This window comes from Microcebus murinus, chromosome 12, assembly GCF_040939455.1.
Source record: "Microcebus murinus isolate Inina chromosome 12, M.murinus_Inina_mat1.0, whole genome shotgun sequence".
Lineage (NCBI taxonomy): Eukaryota > Metazoa > Chordata > Mammalia > Primates > Cheirogaleidae > Microcebus > Microcebus murinus.
In genome coordinates this window covers 85,349,586-85,375,468 of record NC_134115.1, presented here as the reverse complement: position 1 = coordinate 85,375,468, position 25,883 = coordinate 85,349,586, and the positions used below count along the sequence as shown (strand labels likewise).

The 25,883-nt window shown below is 52.4% G+C and overlaps 1 protein-coding gene across 5 annotated transcripts in view; it reads right to left on the bottom strand.

The window, feature by feature from the left end:
* MVB12B (multivesicular body subunit 12B) overlaps positions 1–25,883 on the bottom strand; it is a 162,483-nt gene that overhangs the window by 79,915 nt on the left and 56,685 nt on the right. For all 5 annotated transcript variants that reach the window (XM_076009042.1, XM_020289478.2, XM_020289479.2 and 2 more), the window contains exons 5-6: positions 20,570–20,699; positions 17,390–17,512 (exon numbers count right to left, since the gene is read on the bottom strand). In XM_076009042.1, coding sequence (XP_075865157.1) covers positions 17,390–17,512; positions 20,570–20,699 — 253 coding nt within the window. The remainder of the gene's footprint in view (positions 1–17,389; positions 17,513–20,569; positions 20,700–25,883) is intronic.

Sequence of the window (25,883 nt, the reverse complement as noted above, 5' to 3'; positions counted from 1 at the left end):
TAAGGCCCTAAAATATTTTTAGTTGCGGTGATTTTTCTTTTCTCATCGATTTTGGAGGCAACCTCAGAAAGAAACCACCGTGTGCAGCTTACTGCCATTTCTTAGTCTGATGAGACACTTTTTGGTTTTGTTATTAACACCAGCAAAGACAAGAAAGGCTTTCCAAAACCTAAAACAGACCCATTTCCTATACAATGATACTATCTCACAGACTTTCTATGCCCAGAGCTGAAACTCAATGCCAGATGCATGCAATGAACACGACCCCATTCGGGGGTGGGTGGGGGTGGACCGTGGTACCAACCCGCACACGAGCTGCGCTCAGTGGGATGTGGCAGCTCAGCCCACTCTTCTTTAGTGGAGCTCCTGCTATGGGCCAAGCACTGAGATCGTCTGAGAAACCAAACGAGACTGGTGTCCTTCCCTTTAGGAATTGATCTACAAGTAAATTGAAACACATACATACCTCTGTATCATAAAGTAAAAAGCTCTAAATACCAAAGATAGGCAATAAATGACTGCAAGGTTCTATCCTTCAATTTTAAAACAATGGCATAAAAGAAAAAGAACCGAAACAACGAACATCTGTGGAGGGACAGGTCCAGGCGCCAGGCACTTCGTCAGGCTCTGGGAGGCGTCCAGGGACACGGCAGCCATAGTCCCACCTGCGAAGGGGAAAGAACGTGGCGGGGGAGGGAAGGTCCCAGCAACGGAACAGTGATTCAAGAGTCAAGATGATGGCCCAAGAGATGTCACAAAGCAAGGCCCTTGCCACGGGGAGTCAGAGAAGTGGGAGAGGGATCCTCACTGGAAGGCCAGGTGGCTTTCCAGGGGAGGCCGGGGTGAAGGCTTCGCTCCTGCACTCACCTAGCACGGCGCAGTGAGCACTTGCTGAGCACGCATGCTCCTCATGCTTCACACTCATCCCTAATCTACCAGCCCAGCGAGGGAGGTATTATCCACAGGTAGTTCAGAGGTAGTTCAGAGAGGTTAAGGAACTTGCCCAAAGTCACACAGCTAAAGAAAATGGCCGAGCGAGGACTTGAGTCATGCTCTTTCCCCACGTCACCGTGTTGCTTTACTGAGACAAGGCGGAGGGCAGAGTAAGTGTAAATGCAGACCTGTTCATTTTCCATTCAAGAAACCCATTTGCCATGATCAATATAACTTCAACCTGCTGACATGACTATATAATGAGTTTTCCTCATGAGCAACACACTCTCTCTCTCTCTCTTTCTCTCTCTCTCTCTCTTTCTTTCTCTCTCTCTCTCTCTCCAACCACATCACTCTGCCTTGGACATGGGGGGAAAGCTGCCACTGGAAGACTAAGGAAATCACAATCCCAAACTCCCCAAGTTCCTGAACGCACAGCTTTAAAGTATGTGCAGCTCGACAGCATATGGCAAATCAATTACTAGTTTAAATCTTAAAACAAAAACATGGCAAGTGTGGTTCAGAAATAATCAAGAACAACGGTTCGGTTTAGATTACAGTGGGCCACTAGAGTTTTGAATACAATTAATCATCATTCCAGGCAATGGGAAGCCATATTGACACTTACTCCTAATTTGAATATTTAATTAGGGTGAAGTTCTTCATCAAATTATCGCAGGACTGGGAGAAAGCCTGGAAGACTCACACGATTGCTGCCTTAACCCCTTGCCAGCTGCTCGCCTGTGCGTGCGGCCGCGGGTCCCAGCCCTGCAGGGCGGGCGGGTGCCGAGACCGGAGCTCCAGCTGCGGGTCCCAGCCCTGCAGGGCCGGCAGGTGCCGCGACCGGAGCTCCAGCTGCAGCAGAAAGGAGCCAGACGGCGCAAAACAAAGGTATGAGGGGACGGACGGCTCATGCTCGGACTAAATTCTGAAACGAACCCTGGACGAAGCCAGAAAGACGACGTGCACAGGTGCCCACTGTGCGCCAGGTGTGGCACTATGTCCCCCCTTTAATTCTCACAACAATCCTGCACAAGACGTCTCCTCACCCTCATCTTACAGAAGAAGAACCCGGGGCTCAGGGCGCGACGTAACTCACTCGAGGTGACACGAGGGGTGTGAAAAGGTGCAAGTTACGCATCTCACACACACGTGTTTCTCACCGAAAGTAATGACAGAGAGAACACTTAAAGGCCAACACAAACGTACCCAAAGCTGTGTTTTGGCTGTTCCACATTACATGAATAAACCTGGAGGGAACCCAGAACCCAGGCCTCCTCAACCCGCATTCTGGGATCTGACTCTTGCATTCGAAACGCGCCACTGAACCCCCGGACTGGGCGGCCACGGTGCTGCCGTGCCAGCTGCTCCGCAGGGCGGGCGAGGCGGGGGGTAGCAGCTCAAGGAACAGTCCTGCAAGGCTGACCCGCGACAAGGTGACAGGTGGCCGTCCAACCCAGGAGAGGGGAGCCTCACAAAGGTGGGCCCTGAGGAACACCTCCGGTGTCCAAGGGGAGACCAAGAGCCAGCAACAAGACAAGAAAACACGGACTTGTTTTTCTTCTTTCAAAACGGCCAAAGGCTCAGTAACAACATGTGTAACTACGTATCAGTTCAGAAAAGAGATTACCTCTCCTGAATGTACTCCTTCACTGTATGATGTTTCATAGACACCATGTGATTCTGCATGACCAAAACTAACAAGGTTTCCCACATAGTCTCCCCCAAGGACCTCAGGACGGGGCCAAAAGCTGAGCTGGCACACCACGCTTGGCCCTGGTGGCTCTCAACACCTTTCTGCTTCCAGACTCCACTGAGATGCTTGGGACGAGGGACATCCCGACAGCTTCACATTAGCAATGTTTTCTTAAAAGCTTGCAGCAGGTTCAATAACCCTCTGGTGGGCAGCGCCAAGGCTCCATTTGCAATGGCCACTTTTAGCGGGAAGCGGACCACCAGGCGGAAGGAAAGAGCCGCCCCACGCGGCGGGGGCCCCAGATCCACCAGGCCTGTGCCCAGCTTGCTTTTTGGTGGCAGCAAATGGCGCCGGGAACTCTGAAACTTTCCTTTGTATATTACATTAATCTATATAAGAAAATCTCTTTTAATGAGGAGTGATGTAGTTACAAACTCTCCAGAGCCATAATTAGAGCAAACTAATTGAAGTTGTGTTTTGACACACTTTCCAAATTCACGGGTGCAGGATGACATATTCACAACACTGCTGCCGCACAACCATGGCGACGGCAAAATCATTAGGCTAATAACACTTATTTGCATTCTTATCATGCCAGCGGCTCGCCCTTAAATACTGTTTCTACTACTGCTCCTTTACTGTAAGTTTCCACGGAAAGATATTAACAGTAATTATTAGTACTTTAGTGGAATTTTAATGTTAAAGAATAATAATGCACATTAACATGCATTGAATGGCGATTCTTTTTCTTAACCGCCATTGGAAGGTTTGGGGTTCTTCCTCCGCCCTCGCCCCAGAGCCCAAGGGTGACCAGATGTGATTGCAGCTTCATTTAGAACGGCCGCTCGGGGTCCACGCCCAGTGGGATATGAAGTCAGGCTTTCTGAGCTATTCTGTTTCAAATGTTTGATGAGAAAAATCTTTCTTTCTTTTTTCTAAAGTACAATAAAATGAAATAGTTAAGGAGAAATTTTTTCCAAGCAGTTAAAAAAAAAAAAATCTCAATTTACAACACGGTCTTCGGCAATAACACTAATGAATTCCAGGAGGACATGCTTTCGCCATTCTCTGTCGCCACCCTCGCGTGATTAAAGGCAGACGCGGACCGACGCGGTGGCGAGCGGGCCCGTGGGGGCGGGGCGGTCTCGATCTGTCAGCACCGAGGCACTGTTTGCCACCAACGAGGCCAATTTTTTGGATGCTTAACTCAGACACTCACACACAGAGAGGAAGACTCGACAGTTCTAAATAATGGTTATTAATGACGCCTTCCTCCGAAGTGACAAATTACTTCTGAAATTTAGAATCGAAGAGGTATGAAGAGTGAGCATGTTCCGCTGAACGTGCCGGGAAGCGCCGGCGAGCACGCGGAGCTTCCCGCTCGCTCCGTGAGGGACAAGGGCAGGTCCCTCCTGCTCCGGGCAGTCGGCCGCTCTCCAAGGCGGTGGCCACAGCCGCTCCTCCCCCGGGGTGGGGGGTTGGGGGGTTCCCAGCACTGACTGTTGGTGACCAAGTGCAAGTCCTGGCAGTAACAACGCTTCCTGTCTCTCTCCTCGGTGAGAAGTGTGCAATGTTAGACTCGCTGCACTGAGAAGTGGGACCTGGTCGCAGCCTGGGTCCGGCTGGGTGTCCGTTCGGAACCCAGGCTTCCGTAAATATCTCGGGACCAAGAGAAACAGCCACCACGTCACTGACCATTCACAATCCAAGAGAAAATGTCTTAACTACAAATGCACACTTGTGTAGGGTTTCCAACTATTCAAGGGTACGTACATTTCAGGATGAACGTCTAATCTCAGCCTGGGAAGGCATGAATGAGTGAAGAAAATGCTTCCGTAGAAAAATGCCAAAGACTATACTCCTTTAAAGTGTGAGAGTTTTCGGTTTCTTAAGTTACCTTGTACCAATCTGTTATTTTTCAAGTCACTGATTACTTAAAAAAAAAAATAAAAGAAAGAAAGGAAACTAGCTTTCATAGCTGCAGCAACACTTCAAATCATGGCATTTATTCACTACATTTAAGTTTTATTACTCTTGAACCCTGCAATGCCAAAACACCTACCTCCCATATAAAAGAAATGAAGAAGAAAGCCAAGCCCGGGACCGGGGGCACCACGCTTCCATTCCAGATGATCTAGTCTAATCCTATAAACTGAAATATTTAAAGAGTCTCTAAACCTCGCTGACCTTACTTTTAAAAACAAGGAACATATGGGCACTGCTAGTTTTTCATCTTCTTCCAGCCTACTAAAATATCCGCTTTTCCAAAATCCACGAGCAGGGGGGCCGCCAAGCTCAGATTCATAAAGGGCCGTGTGCGTGAGCGCTCGGGGCGGGGCGCGAGCAGTCTGGGCTGGGCACACCCCCGACTAAGAACCGCAGGCAACATTCTTAAAGCTGTGGAAAACAATTTGTTCAGCAAAATAAAGCCATGACTAAGGAGGAGGTGGAGTCTGGGTTACATTTGGTCCCATTTGGTCTCATCCACTGGCAGCAGCAAACACTGCAGACGGGGTCCTAAAAACCAGGAAGCCCCGAGGCTCCTCGTCCTCCCTGAAGGCTCCCATCCTCCCTGAAGGCTCTCCGTCCTCCCCGAAGGCCCCTCCTCCTCCCTGAAGGGCCCCCCATCCTCCCTGAAGGGCCCCTCATCCTCCCTGAAGGCTCCCCGTCCTCCCTGAAGGCTCCCATCCTCCCTGAAGGCTCCCCGTCCTCCCTGAAGGCTCCCATCCTCCCTGAAGGCTCCCCGTCCTCCCTGAAGGCCCCTCCTCCTCCCTGAAGGGCCCCCCATCCTCCCTGAAGGGCCCCCCATCCTCCCTGAAGGGCCCCTCATCCTCCCTGAAGGCTCCCCGTCCTCCCTGAAGGCTCCCATCCTCCCTGAAGGCTCCCCGTCCTCCCTGAAGGCCCCTTCTCCTCCCTGAAGGCTCCCGCCCTCCCTGAAGGGCCTCCCCATCCTCCCTGAAGGCAGGCATTACAGTAGGACCTGGGCTCCAACCCTGGCTCCTTTAAATCCCAACACTCTGCCCTTGGGTAAGTCATGATCTCTCCAAACTTCATTTTTCTCATCTCTTAAAATGAGGACAGGATTATTTACCTCACAGCATGGTTATCACACACATACACACACATGCACATATATGTATATATGTGTGTGTATATATATATATATATATATATATATATATATATAGTGTTTACACAATGCCTGGCACAGGATGCAACAGAACATTAGACCTGAAATAATAGTGAAGATGATGATAATTGTATTTATTCTAATAATTATTATTAATATTATTATTCAACTGGAAACAAAACATCTGCTGCTCGAGAAGGATATTCAAATTGAATTCTCCCCTACTCACTGGCAAAAATCCGACCCAAATACACTCAAACGGCCTTTTAAAAGTTACTGCAAGCAAAAGATTTTATTAAATATCCAAATTAATAATTGAAACCCTGCCTTGAAATAGAACAGCATAGTGGGGGGTGGTATAGTATAATAAAACCCCGGGAAATATCGCTGGTTTAACGCCCATTTTTACTTTATTTGGCAGCTAGATTTACACTGAGAGACCCAGGTGAAATATTCCATAGAGCTACCTGCAAATAGACTGTCAGCTTCCACTCTGATAAAAGGTAAAATATCCTCCTCTAAATGGTCTGGTTCACAAAACCGACCCTAAAGTGAACTGATAAATCTGTTCTGACACACAGAAAACTATTTTCATAATCCTGAAAAAGGCCTCTCTCCAAACCCCAGTACTGAAACCAACTGCACAAAGAGCCCTGGTACACTTGAGAGCCAGACATGGAAGGGAATAATTTCACATTTATAACCCTGCTTCTCGGGACAATAACAGCAAAAAAGCGCACATAACCATCATAACCACCAAGAAAAATAAGACACTCACAAAGTCACAAAAATTACAAAGATAACACATTTACAAGCAGCAAATACCTTGTCAAAAATCTGACAGCAGATAGCAAAAGCAAAGAAGGCCATCTCAGAGGGGGAAGCTGTATTGACTAATAGTCAATTCTTCATTAAATAGAAGCTCTGACTTCCCAAGAAGCTATATTAAAAATTAATATCAAAAAGTGTATGCTCAGCCTAAACTCATCATTCATATCCAACAATACCAAACTGCATTCTAATGAAATTTCCCCTTCAGAATTACTCTGACGCCACAGCCAAGTCTGATGCTGTTACAAAGGCAGCCACAGCTCTGTTCACCAGCACTTTGAAGACACTCGAACAACCTCTCTCCGCGGGTCTCTTTCACGCCACTCTCATGAGCACCAGAATAAATCACACGGCCTGTAACCCAGCGTAAGTGCAGGCTTTGAAGCCGTTCGAGGGGATGGAGCTGCAGGGACCCCCGCGTATGGCTTCCACATGTTCTCCTCGGCCGGCATCGAGAGTCCAAGCGGACTGGCCCCCCGCCAACACTTGCACATCTCCCAGGACTGCTCAGGTGGCTTCTGGAGCCTCTTTGGGATGAGTTCCCCACCCCCACGGCACGCTCTGGAAAGTTCTTGTCCTCCAGCTGCTGGCCAGGAGCCTGAAGAAGCTGCATGTGAAGACAGTGGAGGCACCTGGGTGGGCACCCGGGCACCAGGCCCTCCACGCACAGGCTCAGTGCCCCGATGAGAGGGACCTTGTGGCAGTCCGCAAGCCAAAGGGAAGCTGGCCTGCCTGAGTTCAGATCTTGGCCCTGGCACTTACTAGCTGTGTGACCCTGGGCAAGGACTTTAACCTCCTTGATCTCAGTTTCATCAGCTTCAAATGGGGTGATAATATACCCGACCTACAGAGCTATTATTTGGATTACATGAGTTATCATTTGTGAAGCACATGGAACAGTACCTGACACCTAATAAATGCATTATCAGTCTCTGCTGGCTGGCTGGACGGACAGATGGGAGGAGAGATGGATAAATGTATGACACTCAGGCCTATGCATGTAAACTAGCTCGCTTTATACATTCAAGAAATATTTTCAGGTGCCCACCATGTGCCAGGCACTTGAAATTCAGAGGTCCCTACCCTCTTGGGGCCACGCATCTTTCACTGAACGCTTACTGTGAGCATCAGACGAGATGACATAGTTTAAAGTCCCTGCTACACTTTGATGCAGAGTGATGCGATATTATTGCCATTGTTATTTCTGTGACTATCCTTTTCTGAGGCTTTCAAGGAGGAAAAGCAAACACGAGAATCCCCATCATCAATAAGCAGCAAACCTAGCCAGTGAGGTGGGACATGGACACACGCAGCAATGGCAGGGAACTACGAGACGCCAACTGGGTGATTCAGGCAGCTGGAGGAGGGGAAGGGACACGACGTAGGCTGGGCTTCCCAGAAGCAGCGGGACGGAGGGTGGCCAGGACTGACCCTGTGCATCCGGGAGTCCAGTCTAACTCTTCCGGGAGGAAGGGGCTGGCACCAGGTGAGGCACACGGCCATGGCCAGAGCCTTCAGACCCTTCAGAGCACTCTTCTCTGAGGCCGACTGGGCTGCTGGTGCTTTCGACTGCAGTGCCTGCAGAGTGTGATTGCTCAAATCATAGTGTTAATGTTTGTGCTCCCTGTGCGGAAAACGGTGCGGAGAAAAAGAAAAAAGCCCGCATCTTACAAGCAGTGTCACATCAAGAACAGAAATGAAGATGTGTGTCCTGTCTTTAGAGTTAAGCAAACAAAGCGCCTGTGTGGCTTTAGTGTGAAAGAAAAGGAGACCTCGTTGCTCCAAGTGAAGCAGACCCACAGCTATGCCCGGATGTGCCCTGCAGGAGTGTCAGGGTTCTGAAGGACCCCACGCCGGAACAGCAGGACTCCTGCCCTCCTCTGATGGGACCAGGGCGGAGTGCTCCAACCCCCAGCTCACTTGCCCCCAAACCGTGTCTTGCCACTATGGAAGAGGAGCTCAAAAGCCATATCACTCACAATTTGTTTATTATTAGGAAAAAGAAAAAGTCACTGGAATCAGCCTTTGGCCTTGCCTTCTAATCCCACCTCGAAGCAGGACACATAGAAGGAAGCCCTCTCATGAATGATGACCCTTATGTTGAACCACAGCTTTCAATTCGGCCCCCTGGACCGAGCCTTCCCCTATTTCACAGGCAAATGCCTCGGGGCCAAGCCTTGTGCCGCACAGCACGGGCGGCAGACACCTCCCTGGGAAAAGGAAAACTCAGCCTCCCCGATCTGTGCGATGCTGGACCTCTCGTGCAAGTCCTGCAACAACAGGGCAGGTGGCAGATGTCATTCGGGGCACAAAGACCATCTCATAACTGAAAACCGACAGAAGGCAGCTTGAGGATTTGCGGCTGTCCGCGCAGACAGCAGGACTCCAGCCGGTGACCTCGGGCTCCGTCCCCGTGCCGACCTACTCTGCAAGTTGACCAGGAAGCAGCGGAGTAGATCCCACGTCCAGCAGGAAGGCAGGGTCGGGAAGGCCGGGACGGAGCAGGGCACGCTCACGACAACGGATGAGACGGGGGACAAGCTTGTGCGGCGTGGCCTGAATGCTAGATCACCGCAGCGCGATTTTTCCTCTCCTTTAGGAAGGGCCATTAACCTTTCTGATGACAGCCCTGGGACCGGAATGATGGAATGATATTTGAGGTCAGCAAGGATCTATGTTCTCAAAACCTGACATCGACATGTAAAAGTTGTGACTGAATCCTGGTGTCCCTGAGAGGAAGACTAAATGCATGTGACAGATCCTCTGCAATCAAAATGCCCCATTTCCCAGAGTATCTGTCACAGATTGATAACATCCACGCAAAAAGTTAAGTACAATTATGTCTGTCACTAAGAAACACACTTCCGCACCTGTGAGTGACAACTCGACAACTCGCGGGAAGCTGACAACCGCGGGGGGATCGCAGAGGAGCACCGCCGCCTTATAAGGGAAACTCGGGCCCAGGCGGCTCCTGGGAGGCTGCACCTCGCGGGGGAGGTCCCCGGTCAGGATTTGGGTGGGAAGATGACCCTGCCTCCCCAGAGGGGCAGTGCCAGTGAAGGGTGACGGGATGTACCCATGGCCTGGGGCCTGTGAGGGGCAGAGCTTGGGCAGCAGCCTGTCCCCTAGGACCACGGCGTGCGGGACTCGACACCCCAGGCTGCCGGAAAGGGCACAGGGGAGCGGCTGGAGCTACATGTGCCAGATTTTCTAGGACAGCCCCAGCTGGGCTACCATATAAACACAAAATGTCCTGGAAATTCCAACAGTCTAGAGTCCAGAGAGATTACTTCAAATGGACTCTGAAAGGGACAAAATGACACTCATCGTGAGCTCACGCAGGCCAACGCTGGAGCGTGACACGGTGCTGGCACCGCACGGGCACCGGGCCTTCTGGGAGGCCCTCTGCACCTCCCACCCCAGGGAGGGGGCCACGGCAGCGAGTCACAGTCACCCCCCTGACACTGGCCCTGCTGGGCGGAAGAGGAAGGTGCTGCAGTTGCACACGGAAGCAGCACCGCCACGCTGGAGCAGACCTCGGTGGCCAGCGCCCACGGCGCTGAGGCCCCAACCCCTGGAGGCCCCAGAGTCGCCCTCCACAAAGTGTCAATGGCTCTAACGTGATGGTCTGCTGAATCTGACTTTCCGAGGGCGGGGACAGGGAGTATGACACATTTCTTAAATAAGTCTTAAAAAGCACCAATTTACTCCAATCCCATGGCAGGTGTCAAAAATCTGAGTGCCGCCTGACACCCTCCAGCAGCTGACCCCTCAGGTCAGCTTCTTGGATGTCACACAATTTCCACCTAGGGGAAGTTTTATTTATTATTTATTTATTTATTTAGAGACAGAGTCTCGCTTTGTTGCCCAGGCTAGAGTGAGTGCCGTGGTGTCAGCCTAGCTCACAGCAACCTCAAACTCCTGGGCTCAAGCGATCCTCCTGCCTCAGCCTCCCGAGTAGCTGGGACTACAGGCATGCGCCACCATGCCCGGCTCATTTTTTTAATATATATTAGTTGGCCAATTAATTACTTTCTATTTATAGTAGAGATGGGATCTCGCTCTTACTCTTGCTCAGGCTGGTTTTGAACTCCTGACCTCGAGCAATCCACCCGCCTCGGCCTCCCAGAGTGCTAGGATTATAGGCGTGAGCCACCGAGCCCGGCCGTTATTAGTTTCTTTAAAACGTTAGGCCCAAACCTACCCCCTTGTAACTTCAGTCCACCTGGTGGGATCCTGCCTCCTGGCTCCAGGCCGCCCGCCCCCCGACTCCCACCTAGAAACTCGTCCCCTTCGTCCTCCACATGCTGATCAACCTTCACCTGGAGACACCCTCATACCTATCGGGAGCAGGTCGCCGCCTCAGGGTGTCCCTGCGGGGGACACCGGCTACGTCCCCCACAGCCCTCGCGGTGTGACCACGCCACCATTTCGTACACACGGCTAAGCCGGGTGCCCTCAACGCGGTTCCTACGCTATTGGTTTCTGGAGCCTCAGGGGCCGTCTCCCTTTGCACCCATCGTGTTCCACGGGCCCAGCAGGTGGTTCCGGCTGCGAGGAGACTCCGAGTATCCATCCTGTCATTCAGCACATCAGCTAGCCCTAATGACGCTGCGGCATCTGCAAATTTGATGAGCGTGCCCCTGGCGTCTTTATCAAGCCACTGCTGCGGCTGCTTCGTGCGAGAGAGAGGCGGCAGCACACCGGGACCTCCCCCAGGTGGGCACAGAACCATCCGCTTGCCCACACTCAGGGCCTTCAGCTGTGACCCCGCCTGGCTCCCGGGCCTCTCCCTAACCTTTGTTCCCACGGCAGCAGAACCTTCCCTTCCCGGCAAAATCACGCCGGAGGCACTGTGTCTGAAGAGGCGGAGGGCTGCTCCGGTCGAAGCGGAGAAGCTGCTTCCTCTCTGCACCCATCAGAAAATCTGTCATCCGGCCGCATGCCTGGGCTGGCTCCCGAAGCTGAGGCCAGCCCCACGCTGCCGATCAACATGCACAAAGTGGCTGGGCGGGGGGCGGATGGCCGACGCCCTGCAGAAGTGCCAGGGAAACGGAGGCTCCAGGGCCTGGGAGAAGCAGCCTGCTCTCCTTCACTCGGAGTGCACGGGGACGTCTGTGTGTGAAGATAAAGGTCCACCGCACGAGGGAGAGGAGCTGTACCAAGCCGTCTCACGCCACCTTCGCCAGCAACTGCACCAAACATGACACGCAATTCGCTGGATACAGCCAACAAGCATCCCACGGTGCTCTAGGGCCTGCCCCCTCCGAAAGGACAGCTCTGTGTCTGGTTTGGCCGCGCATTCTCCGTGACAACAGAGCTTCCTTGGGAAGTGCCTGCTGGAACCACGAGGTCCTCGGGTGGGTGACGGCCCATCGTCTGTGAAAAGATCCACCAAACGCCCCTCTTGTCCAGGAGTAAACAAAGCTAAGAATGACAGCTCCCCTCAAAATGGCAGGGAATTCTTTGACATCTGAGTGATGACGTAAGACACGGAGGCAGAGCGCACGTTTTTAGCTTTCGAGACTAATGCCCAGGCTCAGGAGGGCAGTGATGTGTGCTGCTGACCCACCCCTCCCTGGCTCCTGCCAGTGGGGAGGTGGCTGGGAGCAGGCCTGCCGCCTGCTGTCAGGGGCGGGCACTCCTCCCGCCACCGCCAAGGTCGGTCAGTAGAGGGCGCCGCGTCACCGCGCTCCCCGTGGCCTCCCTTCAGCAACCGGATCCGCGGCCACACAAAGACCACACGGGAAGACGAGTTTCCTGGGTCTGTGGTTGACACCACATGAGAAACCAGTAGCAAAACGCAAACTTGCTACTATACGATACGCTATCACCTACGTAAAAAGTACACAGGAGAAAGACTTGAAATAAAGATAACGAAAGGTCATGAGCATTTGCTCACTGGAAGTGGAATTTCTATGTTCTGCCAGTGTTCCACAAGCTCATATCACTCTCACAATCGGGAAAGACCCGAGCGGTGCTCAGGGAGTCACCTGGAGGGGCTGCCACTCGGGGTCCTCAGCTGGTAGAGCAGCCCTTGTCGTGACACTGGGCGTGAGCCCGGGTCCAGGTGGGCGCCGGGCAGCTTCTCGAGGAGCTCACACCGGGACGGGGACACGACGTTCCATCAAAGTGACCGAGCAGCAATCAGCGAGGAGGGCGCAGCGCCCTCGGGCTCAGGGGGGCCGTCTGGGGGAGGCGCCCTTTGAGCTGAGGCCCACGGCAGCCGCGCAGCACACAGTCACCACCACGAGCAAAGGCGCAGACGCAGGACGGAAAGAGGTGGCCACCGGCTCAGCTTAGAGTCTGGGGCTTGGGGCTGGGAGGGAGAAGACACGGACTCGTGGGAGCGGCATGCGGGGGCCCTTGGTGCCCTACTGAGGAGCGCGGCCTTCAGCCCACAGGCCCACGCTGTCGCGCAGCGCCTGCCACACAGGCCTCGCCCACGCACGCCGCCAGAGAGAAGGCCGGCAGGTTCCTCTTCTAGTGCATTGACAGAGACCTCGGGCCTCAAGGAATGAAATAACATACTCGTCATTTCATAAGTCTCCAATGGAAAATTTGAATAAATAATCAGCATCTCATTTTAAAAAAAAATCAAAGACATCAGATAAGTAAACAATCCCCCCAAAACCTCACGAAACCCAATAACCCAGATAAATCAGGAGGCTCACACAGGTGTGCATGCTACCTGCAAATTGCTGCAAAGATAGGAGAGCTTGGGACAGGCAAGTGGATTCCATTTGGGAGCATTAATGCACGTTCAATTATCCCACTGCATGCCGGCTGACTTAACTCAGCCAAATTAGAATACATTTTATATTGACTATTTTGACATTTGTTTTATTTGGCAAGTAAAACAAAACTGATCCAATTTCCTTGCAGCCATTGTAAACCATAAACTGTACAGTGGAGGTTATAAAATATATAAGCCTTATAAACACTTTGTTCTGACGCGTTACTCTCCGATTCTGCCCAGCTCCCAGTGGCCTGGTGTTCTCAGGCCCTCTTGCTTCAGTTGCAAGTCACACTCTATTTTCATGCTGACCAGCACGTTTCTGGGCAGATCACTCTCTCTGCTTTATCTGGGGGAATGAGTGCTCTCTTTCTTTATCCAACAGAAAGTTAAAACGTGCCCTGCCTGGTCCATTTCTGGGCTTAGTCAGACAACCTGTTATCAATGGGGAATAGCTGTAACTGCTTCAGGGCAACTGATCCCCTGGGGACTTTCCAGCCTCTTCAAGGAGCCCAAACTTGAGATAACCCTGGGCACAGGTGAAGGGCCTGAGCTGACCCTGAGCACAGGTGAAGGGCCTGAGCTGACCCTGAGCATAGGTGATGGGCCTCAGCTGACGCTGAGCACAGATGATGGGCCTCAGCTGAGCCTTAGCACAGGTGATAAGACTCAGAAAACGCTGAGAAGAGGTGATTTTAGCCTCAGCTAACCCGGAGAACAGGTGATGGGCTTGAGATAACCCTCAGCACAAGTGACAGACCTGAGCTGAGCCTGAGCACAGGTGATGGGGCTCAGGGGAGCCTGAGCACAGGTGATGGGCCTGAGAGAACCTTGAGTAGAGGTAACGGACTTCAGCTGACCCTGAGCACAGGTGATGGGCCTGAAAGAACCCTGAGCACAGGTGATGGGTCTCAGGTGAGCCTGAGTTCAGGTGATTGCCCTATAGTGATTGGAGCAGAAGTGATGGGCCTCATCTGACCCTGAGAATAGGTGATGGGCCTCATCTAACCCTGAGCAGAGGTGATGGGCCTGAGAGAACACTCAGCCCAGGTGATGAGCCTCAGCTAGCCTGAGCACAGGTTATGGCCCTGGGAGAACCCTCAGCACAGGTGATGGGCCTCAGCTGAGCCTCAGCACAGGTGATGAGGCTGAGATAATCCCGATCACAGATGTTAAGCCTCAACTGACTGAGCAAGGTGATTAGGCTGCACTGACTTCATTATAGGCGATGGGCCTGAGAGAACCCTGACCACAGGTGATAGCACTCAGCTGAGCCTGAGCACAGGTGATAGGGCTCAGCTGAGCCTGAGCACAGGTGATGGGCCTGAGAGAACCCTTAGCACAGGTGATCGACCTCAGCTGAACATGAGTAAAGCTGACTGGCCTGCTCTGACTCTGGCACAGGTGATGGGCCTCAGCTGATCCTCAGCACAGGTGATGGGCCTGAGAGAACCCTTACCATGGGTTATTAGCCTCAGCTGGGCCTGAGTACAACTAATTGGAGTGCAGTCACTCCAGCATAGGTGATAGGGTTTAGCTGAGCCTGAGCATAGGTGAGGGGACTAAGAGAACCCCTAGTACTTATAAAAGGCCTCAGCTGAGCCTCAGCACAGCTCATGGGCCTCACTGGCCTGAGAAAACACTCAGCACAGGTGATGGGGCTCCACTTACCCTGAGCACAAGTGATGGCCCTAAGAGAATCCTCAGTACCAGTGATGGCCTCAGCTGAGCCTGAGCAGAGGTGATGATCCTCATCTGACACTGAGCACAGGTCATGGGTCTGCGAGAACCCTAAGCATTGGTGATGGGCCTCAGCCGAGCCCCAGCACAGGTGATGGTTCAGAGAGAACACTAAGCACAGGTGATCGGCCTCAGCTGAATATGAGTAAAGCTGATTGGCCCACACTGACTCCAGCACAGGTTATGGGCCTCAGCTGAGCCTGAATACAATTGACTGGAGTGCAGTGACTCCAGCATAGGTGATGGACCCCAGCTGATCCTGAGCACAGTGATGGGGTTTAGCTGAGCCTGAGCACAGGTGAGTGGCCTAACAGAACCCTGAATAGCTATAATAGGCCTCAGCTGGGCCTCAGCACAGGGGATGGGCCTGAGAAAACATTCAGCACAGGTGATGGGGCTCCACTTACCCTGAGCACAGGTGATGGCCCTGAGAGAACCCTCAGCACCAGTGATGGCCTCAGCTGAGCCTGAGCAGAGGTGATGATCCTCATCTGACACTGAGCACAGGTCATGGGCCTGAGAGGACCCTAAGAACAGCCGATGGGCCTCAGCTGAGCCTGAGTACAGACATAGGCCTGAGAGAACCCTGAGCACAGATGATTGGCCTATGATGAACCTGAATACAGCTGATTGGCCTGCACTGACTATAACACAGGTGATGGGAGTCATCTGAGCCTGAGCACAGGTGATGGGCCTGAGAGAAGCCTGAGCACCTGTGATGGGCCTCAGCTGAGCCTAAGCACAGGTGAAGGGCTTGACAGAACACTCAGCACAGCTGATGGGCCTCAGCTGAGCCTGAGCTCAGGTGATAGCCCTCTGCTGAGACGGAGCACACCTGATGGGCCTCAGCTCAGCCTCAGCAGAACCTGAGCTGATTGACCTGTACTGACTCGAGCAGAGGTGATGGGCCTCAGAGAACCCTAATCACCGGTGATGGGCCTGAGATAACCCTGATCAGAGGTGATGGGCCTCAGCTGACCCTGAGCACAGGTGATGGGCCCGCACTGACTCCAGCACAGGCGATGGGCCTGAGACCACCTGAGCACAGGTGATGGTGATCTTGGCAGTGCCTTCCAGGGTAGCGCTGTGACAGTGCTCTTGGTCAGTGAGAAAGGAAGGAACAAGTGCTGCCTGTGCTGTGCCAGCCTCACACTCCTGAACCAAAGAAGGAGGTGCAACTGTTCAACCTGAAAATCTGGGAGGCTCATTCCTGTCGTTTTAGACCAAAGGGAAACTGAAAACTACTACTGAAGTTTCAGGCGATTCCAGAGGTAAATTTAAATGCCACTCTTGGTTTGTGAAACCGTCACAAGAAAGACCCGACTGTCTTTATAGGGGGATATCCCCACACAAAGAGTCCTGGGGGCTTCAGGGCTCATTGCGGCTGCGTGTGCCCAAGCGAGGCAGATGCTGGCTTAGAGGAACTGAGTGCCGCCAGCCAAGGGCGCCTCCCCGAGGGCAGGGTGTGGCGTGGGGGGCCAGGAGGACCCCACTGGTGACTATTTTGTCCTGTTCCTGACAGATTATGTTCATGTCTATGTTGCCACACCAGCTTTGAGATCCACTTTTGTTAAGTGGCATCAATCCCCAAGCGATGATGCCGCACCACTCTCATGCTGACTTCCGTAATCCCTTTCTCAACTGACTCCATCATTGCCGTCTCTTCCTTGCCCTCAAACAATTTACCCCTCACGACGCAGCGGATTTTTATTTGACAGGACTCTTTCTGCCATCTGATTTTTGCAAAAAGTGTGGAGACTATGCTACTCTAGTATCACTGAAATCAGCTGCAGGGCGGCCAGTTTCTTTGTGGAAACGATTATTAAAACTAACATTTCCTGAAAAACTTCTCGTTGTTCTCTCATATGCAAAGTACCCATTTCTTAGTCTGTAGCTCACTGGGAAAAGAAACTATATGAAAATGAATATAATTACTTACCAACTCTCCTGGGTTTCAAATGAGTAGCTGGCCAAGGCAGAAAAGGAATTCAACCTTCATAATATAAGGCCAGTGGCCCTAACCACATGGCCACAAAGCACGTGTCTGTGCGTATCTACAAGTTCCTTTGAATATCAAGCCAATTTTAAGGTGCATATTCTGCTATTTTAGAAGCCTGCGGAATATGTACAAAATAGAATACAGAACGGCCTTTATGTTCCTATAATGCAAAGATTTCTAACTGGAGTTTTAAAAATCTCCTCTAAAGGTACATCACGTCTACAGTTTTTTAGTTATGTTCTGCACTGTTTCTGCAGATGCTAATGCTTTGCAGGGGGACCCAGGACCACATGACAGCATGAGACACCAGCACCAAGGCCTCACCTGGGCAGGTTGGGGGCTGGGGTGGAAGCGGCTGACGACTGGGAAGGCGTTGTGGGTTGGGATGAGTCGTGATTTCTCGGTACTCTGCCCATTCGGTACCAGATCCCCATGCTGTTCAGTTCCCTGTAGGAGAAGAGAGAAAGCTTCATGGCTCTGGCTAGCACAAAGCATTTACCTGCGCGACAAAGCAAACCAACTCATTTGAAATGTCAGTAGCCTCAAACACCAGGGGGTCAATGCTTGCCGAGGTGAGAGGGGTTATGTCCCCTCCTTTGTGTTCCTGGCATCACAGTTCACACCCTAACATGAGGGCGACTGTCCCATCCAGGCAGGCCTTTATGACGAGGCCACCTCCTTCACCCACCCTGAGCTTGCCCGCCTTCCTGCCCTGTCCCTTTCCTTCTCAGTCTTTAAACTTCTTTTGGTTCCGCCATTTAATCGTGGGTAGTTACGTGAGGATCCATGTCACGTCCTTTGTGCTGCTGGGGAGACAGATGGAGAAATGGACAGACAGACATGGTCACTGGAACCACGAGACAGATGAGGCCCCCCCCAGCCCTCACTCTATAACACACCCCAACTTCAGGATGCAGCCCCTGATAGCTGGGTGCCACCTGCTCACCTCATTCGCAGGGTCAGTTTGGGAGACATCTTCAAACCACAAAACCCCAAGGCACAGGCCCTACAAGCCCCAACTAGGAGGGGGCACAAAGGAGCCTCGCAGGGGCCCTGTCAGGTCTCCTGTGACTCAGACACACGCCCGCCGTGCCCGGCCCCACACCAGGCAGCGGCCAGTGTGTATGGGACAGGCACACTCACGTGCCCCACAGAACTGCATCTTTCAGACCTGATTTAGAGGAATATCATTTCTTCAAAAAATGAAAAAAAAAATATTTATTCTGTGGCTACTTCTAGTAAGCTTCTCGGTACACTTGGGGAACTGTTTTAAACCACAGTTCGGTCTCATCAGATGAGTGACCCCAGGCAGCTGCACTGATTTTTGCCGCAGCTCAGTCTGGGCCTCCGGCTGCCGGGCTCTGGGGGAGCCTTCGGGAAGTGAGGTTCCCGCTCCCCCAGCCGACAACTCCGAACCCTTGCAAAATAACATGTAGAACTCCGTCCGATTTTTAGAAGTGACTTAGGCATCTGAATGCTGAATTCTCTTTCCTAACTTAGACACTGCCCTGCAATTGTCTTCCTCTGGAAAAGAACTTTAAGCCCAAGATAAAACAAAACTATAGCAATTCTATTGGTAAAAAATCTATTCTTTAGAATTGTTTAAATTGGTAAAAAAATGGAATCTTTTCACAACAGTTTGTAATTAAAAATACACACATAGCAACTGAAATTGGCCTTTAAAAGTTCATTACCAAATTGTTGGTTTCGACTATTTGTATGTTAATGGCTGCTTCCACGGTCCCTGCAGCATGGTTGTTCTCTTAACTGTTCCTATCCTGTGAGGCCGTTTACATCGCTAGTGTAAACCGTGTTGCAAAACGGGATTTTTGGGTGTGCAGGAAGGGAATGACCACTCACGGAGCCCTTTAGAACCACAGTCTTGACTCAGAGCACGCAGATCCACAGCTGATGAGTCTAAAGACACTGTCTCGCGCCAAGACGGAGCGAGTCTCTATCTCTGCGAGACCAGCTCCGCCCCCACGCGCTGTACGCCGGTGCCTCGGGGCCGTCCCTGCCCTGTCTGGGACAGGAGCAAAGGCCCTGGCGTGTAGAGTGCAGAGGAGGCTCTGGGCTCAAACGAACCGGGGCAAAACAGAGCACAAACCAGACCCAGGAGGCCGACCTCGAAAGCCAAGAGGGAGAGAGCATCCGGGGAACCCACAGGGATGAGGGTGCTGCCTGCAAAGCCCGGCCAGGGAGATAGGGGTCGAGGGGGCTGACAACCACCTGCCACACTGACCGCTGTCACCAAAGTTCAGTCAATAGAGGAGAGAGACCTTCTGTTTCCTTTGGGACATGCAGCACCCCTCGCCTCCCTTTCCGACTTTGTACCGCCCATCCCCCCTACCAGCTGTGAACTGGGGGCAGCCACCCCGTCGTCGTGGTTAGTTCCAACGGAGCTGACTCTGCTTCCGGCTCGGGCCTGGCCAGAGAGCAGACTCGCTCTCCGCCTCCGCACCTGAACCTGCTGAGAAGCAGGTGAACTGCTGCACCGCCTGCTTCCCCCAGGGGAGAACGTGCATCTGGACACGGTCTGCCCAGAGGCACCGGAGCCTGGAGGAGACAGGAACTAGATCCTAGCGACGTCCTCCGAGCTCCTACTTCCAGCCACGCCCGGAGCCACGCTGCCCCCTGAACTCTGCTGTTATGTCAGCCAACACATTCTTCCTTCTGCCCGAGCCAGGCTGGGTTGGGTTTCCTGTCACTTACAGTCAACAGAGCCCAAGGTGAAATCCTGAGATTCCACTGCACGCAGTATTTATGGAGCAGCGCGGGCCGCCGCTCGGCGCTAAGACAATGGAGGAACCACTGAGACGCAAGTGGCCTGGCTGCAGCAGCTTGACCAAGACTGCTCAGCGAATCGCCACGCACTCATGTAACGTGTGTGCCTCCTCCTGCCTCAGGACGCTCCAGTGGCCTCCACGTTCTTGGGATAAACCCAGGCCGTGTCCTAGGAGGTCCTGCCAGCCCTTCCACTCACCCCAGCACTGTCCCTGGCACGCCCCTTCCAGCCACACTGGGCCGCTTTCCGTGCCCAGGACAGGCCGTGCTCATGCCCACCGTGATCCCTGCTCTTCTGCTCTGCCCGGGAGGCTCTTCCTTCATGTCTCTGCATGGCTGGTTTCTTGACATTTAGGTCTCTGCTCAAGTGTCACCTTCCTGACCCCCTGACTGAAGTAGCCCCCACCCCATCAGTGTGTTTCATTTTCTTCACTATCTGAAATTATCTCATTTACTTTCCTGTTTATTGCTTGCCTCTCCCTTGTAAAGCGTCAGCTCCGCAACAGCAGGGCCTGGCCTCACCTGCTTCCACGCCCAGTGCCCTTGGCCCAGTGGCACAAAGCAGGGTGCCCTCAAATCTCACCAACGGGCGGTGCGGAGAGGTGAGGCCCAGGGGCATCCCCGGGCACCTGGGCAGGACCCACAAGGGCTCGAAGGGTGAGTGCACAGGACAGGGGAGGGAAAGGCCCTAAGAGTGAGATCCGCGCGATTAAGACTTACCCGATAAACGTGTACTGAGGCGGGGCCTGCTTGGTGCGGCCCATGATCCGAATGTCACAGATTGCGGCTTCCGTTGAATCTCGTGGAATAAATTTAATGCACAGCCTCTTCTTTCTAAAAGCCACCTCCTCTGAAAGAAAGAGCAACAGAAAAGGTATGTGTCTTCCAGAGCTGCCACCACCTCTATTCTGAAATCCACGTCACCTGTTCCCAGCAGCAGCAGTGACAGGTCATGGCTGAGCTCTACCCTCTGCCTCCCCCGGGCTCCGGTCAGCTGGCTTTGCACTCAGGACCTGACCACAGATACCCCTCCCCACAAAGGGGCTCCTAGGAGCACGCACACCTCTGCGGGAAACCCGGGGTGGCTTCTAAAAGCCACGGCCCCAATCTCTCCCCGCTCAGCCATCAGAAACCCTCACACTGACGCCATGAGCAGTGACACACCTCACCCCATGGATTTTTCTTTTTCACTTTTCGTTACAGAAATCTTCAAACAAACCCCAAAGTAGGAGGAACCAGCAGACTGAATCCACGTGTCCCGCCACCCAGTTTCCACACCGTCAGCGATGGACGAGCCGGTTTCCTCTCCTCCTGCCCCTGTAGTTCTGTTGGACATCGACACTGAGTCCTCAACCCCGTGTCATGTCACTGTCAATATCGCCGTAGGCACCTAGGACGGGTACTTTTTTTTTTTTTTTAACATGACCACCATGCTATTACCATTCCTAACAAAATGAACAAACGTCCCTACGATCGTCCAGTGGACAGTCTGCATTCAACGCTTCTCCGTCTGGTCTGGGTCAAGCTCCACACGACACCGAGGTGCTGCATTCGGGCGTCAAGCCTCTGAGTCCGTTTTATTCCCTAACCTCTCCCTGCTCCCTCCTCAGGGCGCCGATGGGCTGGAGGAACTGGCTCATTCCCCTGTGCTTCCCGTAAGCTGACAGAGCTAACGGCTCAGTTAGACTCCGGTTAGGGTTTTCAGGCACAGGCGCTTCCCGGGGGGCAGGTGTACTCCCTGTGGCGCCGTCAGGCGGCCCGGAGTCAGCCGTGCCTCTCCCACAGGTCCCGGTGGTGTCGGCCGGGGACCTCGGTGACGCAGGTCCCCAACCGCCATCCCTCTGGGCAGTTTTCTCGTCCCTGATGACTGTTGCTAAGGTCTACACCTTATTAAAGGCTTCCAAATGGAGACGTTCTGATCCTGTCGTTCCTTCTACATTTATTAGCTGGAACCCTTCTTTATAGCAAATACGTTTCTTCGTCCGCTGTTTGGTCTCCCTAACGTAGGCTTTGTCCAGGAGAGAGAGGGTGAGTACATGATTCTTTTCTCTTGCTTATCAAGTCTTAAAGTAATGAGCTGGTGGCCTGGCAACCTCCAGGGGTGACCAAATGACGGGTGTTTCGTTTATTCATTTATGCTTTTTAAACCTAAGTTTCAACCAACTGCAGCCATTTAATACATGGGTCAGACAGATCTGGGTTGAAATCCTACTCTGCCACTTTCGGGCACTGTGACTTTAGGCAGGCTACTTGACTTCTGAGCCTTGGTTTCGTTACCTGTGACAGGGAGCTGGCTTGACGCCACCCCGCAGGGATGCTGGGTGGATGCACTGCGATAGCAGGTGCGACTTGGCCCAGCGCTGGCACACAGCAGGTGCTCAGCAAAGCACAGCTACACGGGATCTTAGCACCGTCATTACAGGTGAGCTTCCAGCACACAATCTGCATCTGTGCTTAGTGTTCAGCACAGTTCTGAGGCAGGAAATAAGCACACTCAGGAGCACATTCAGACGGGGCTGGGGACAGTCCCGCCTGTGGGTTCAACAGGCGTGGGGGTGGGGAGCAGAATCAGTGGATATGTTTTGTTGTTATTATTTTGGAGGGTGGGGCTGCTTTTTAGAGAGCCAGACAACTTTGTCGTTCTTTTCCCAGGTATGGGAACTGAGAGCTAGAGCAGATGTACAAGCTGTGAGTGATAATGTTCTGAATCCAGACCCCGAATGCTGTACCTGTCCAGACAGGGATGGCATCCTTGGGAGTGGGGGGTGCACAGCAACCGGGCACCTTCAAAAACTGTTAGCTGGTAAGATCAGCCTTTGAAAACGTCAAAAAGGTGAGACTTTTCCAAAAAGCAAACTAACACGCCGGTCTTTTACTTGCTTTTGCAACCTGCTCTAGGCTCCACTCCTCCATCTACAGCAAACTCGGGTAAGAGATGGAGCCACTAATTACACACGCTTAAGCAGGCCTAATTTTAAGTAAACATATTATACATAGTCAATAGAAATGTGTTCAGTCATGCTAATGAACACAGAGAAAGTAAACAGCACTTTACTAAAACAAACAGTCTTCCAGTTTTTCAGTGCTATATGGATTACACTAAACTCTATTTTAAATTAATTACAGGAGTCTCATCCTTTGAGCTGACTTGATAAAGGGCCTTAAATATTCTCAGGTGATACAGAGATGACCATAAGGTTTACCTGGTCAGCGTGGGCTCTCCCATCCCCTAGGGTAAAGGATCCAGGAAATGACCCCTCTCCTGAGTGATAAGGCAGTGGCCCCAACCTTCTTGACACCAGGGGCCGGTTTCACAGAAGACAATTTTTCCACGGGGGCAGAGGGTAGGCAGAGCTCGGGCGGTGATGTGAGTGACGGGGAGCAGAGGGTAGGCGGAGCTCGGGCGGTGATGTGAGTGACGGGGAGCAGAGGGTAGGCGGAGCTCGGGCGGTGATGTGAGTGACGGGGAGCAGAGGGTAGGCGGAGCTCGGGCGGTGATGTGAGTGACGGGGAGCAGAGGGTAGGCGGAGCTCGGGCGGTGATGTGAGTGACGGGGAGCAGAGGGTAGGCGGAGCTCGGGCGGTGATGTGAGTGACGGGGAGCAGAGGGTAGGCGGAGCTCGGGCGGTGATGTGAGTGACGGGGAGCAGAGGGTAGGCGGAGCTCGGGCGGTGATGTGAGAGACGGGGAGCAGAGGGTAGGCGGAGCTCGGGCGGTGATGTGAGAGACGGGGAGCAGAGGGTAGGCGGAGCTCGGGTGGTGATGTGAGTGACGGGGGCAGAGGGTAGGCGGAGCTCGGGCGGTGATGTGAGTGACGGGGGCAGAGGGTAGGCGGAGCTCGGGCGGTGATGTGAGTGACGGGGGGCAGAGGGTAGGCGGAGCTCGGGCGGTGATGTGAGTGACGGGGAGCAGAGGGTAGGAGGAGCTCGGGCGCTGATGTGAGAGACGGGGAGCAGAGGGTAGGCGGAGCTCGGGCGGTGATGTGAGTGACGGGGAGCAGAGGGTAGGCGGAGCTCGGGCGGTGATGTGAGTGACGGGGGCAGAGGGTAGGCGGAGCTCGGGCGGTGATGTGAGTGACGGGGGCAGAGAGTAGGCGGAGCTCAGGCGGTGATGTGAGTGACGGGGGCAGAGAGTAGGCGGAGCTCAGGCGGTGATGTGAGTGACGGGGAGCAGCTATAAATACAGACGAAGCTTGACTCACTGGCACACTGCTCACCTCCTGCCGAGCGGCCCCCAGTTCCTAAGCTTCATGGAAGACAGTGTTTCCATGTGGGCGTGGGGGTGGTGGGGCTCTAAGGCCCGTCTCTAACAGGCCACAGACTTGGGGTTGGGGACTGCAGTGACAAGGCACCTGACCAACAGCCCAGGACCCAGCCTCAGAACGTCCCACCATGGGACAGCAACCCATATACTCCCTAGTCATGGGGTAGAAGCTTCCCGAGCAGGATGATGGGGACCCCAGCAGTCAGACCACAAGCCCAGACAGGACTCGGCCCTGGGCCTCCTCACTCAACTGCTTCAACAAACTGGGAGAAAAGCGCAGACTGGGAAATCCCTTGTGGTTCTACAGTACATCAATATAAAGACATTATAAGTCAGTTAATTGTCAAAAGTGACCAATACAAGTTTTAAAATTATGAAAAACGGCAAATGTAGAAAATTAATACAAGTCTGTGAGGCACTTTTTAGATTTTAAGCAGAAAATTCATATAAAAATAAGCAAAAGTAGCAAGCAAACACTTGTGAAAATGTTCAGTTTTGCTAATAAAAAATGAAGTAAAAATGAAAATAGTAAAACTAAATAAAAATTGGAAAACCTATGCTGGCAGATCCATGGAAAACAAGTACAAGCCTATATTATCACTGGTACTGTGAACTGGTATCTCTAGATATTCATCTGGAAACACAGTAATAAAGCTTGTCTTCACACAGGCCATCCTACAAGCGGGGCACTGCATGTGGTAGGCACCTTAGGTGATTCAAAGATGAGTTAAATGTGGACCTTGCCTCAAAGAGAAAGATAAGTAGCAAAAGGATTAAGAAAGCATATAAGTGGCTGTACTACAAGCTAAAAACATTATGAGGTAGGTTATATTACCCCCATTTGACAGAGGAAAAAACTGAGGCCCAGCCCCCACAGTTGTAAGTGGCAGAACCAGTCTCAGTACCAGGCGAGTTTGACTCCAGAGCCCAAGATCCTCCCACCGTGCCAAGCTGAGTTTGTCCTAACAGAGGTAAAGATGGAAATTGAGAGGCAGAACTGATCTCTTCCTTCAGCTTCCCAGCACTGTGACTTGCACTAGTTCACTCCACTCCCTCCTAAACATGTGCTGTGCCCGCCATGCTGCAGAGCAGGAAAGAAGGCAGACAAGGCCCCGAGCTCTGAGAGATCACAGCCCCATCTGACGCAATTCTGCTTTCTCAAGTGCAGGTCATGCACTAGACCACGCTCCTTGAGGGACGGCCAGTGTCTTATTCATCTTCGGTTCCTAAAGCCCTCGGTGCCTGGCCTACATGAAGCGCTTATCAATGTTGGCTGCCTGTCCGTGCAGAGGAGGTGAGCCTGCTTCAGCCTGGAATCTGGGATCGAGACTGTTTCATGCAGGTTGGGGCACTGAAGCTCACCCTTGAAAGATATGGGGTATGGAAATTCAGAATAGAGAGAAAGGACGTTTCAGGCAGGGAAACCAGTAAAGCAAATTACTGGAAAAGAAAGGAGCATGAAGTGGACACATGGAGGGGCTCAGTTTCAGAAAAGTATGGGTGCTTGAGGATAAGGAGTATGTCTGAAGAGAAAGGTTGAGAGATGACCCTAGAAGACCTATGACCCAGCAGGCTCAAGCACTTGGAAACTTACCACAAAGAAAATCATTCAAAATCTATACGTATACAAATTGATCTACAGATTCGATGCCATTCCTACCAAAATCCTAGTTGGCTTCTTTGCAGAAATTGACAAGCTAATGCTAAAATTCATATGGAAGTTCAAAAAACCCAAAATAGCCAAAACAATCTTGAAAAAGAACAAAGTTGAA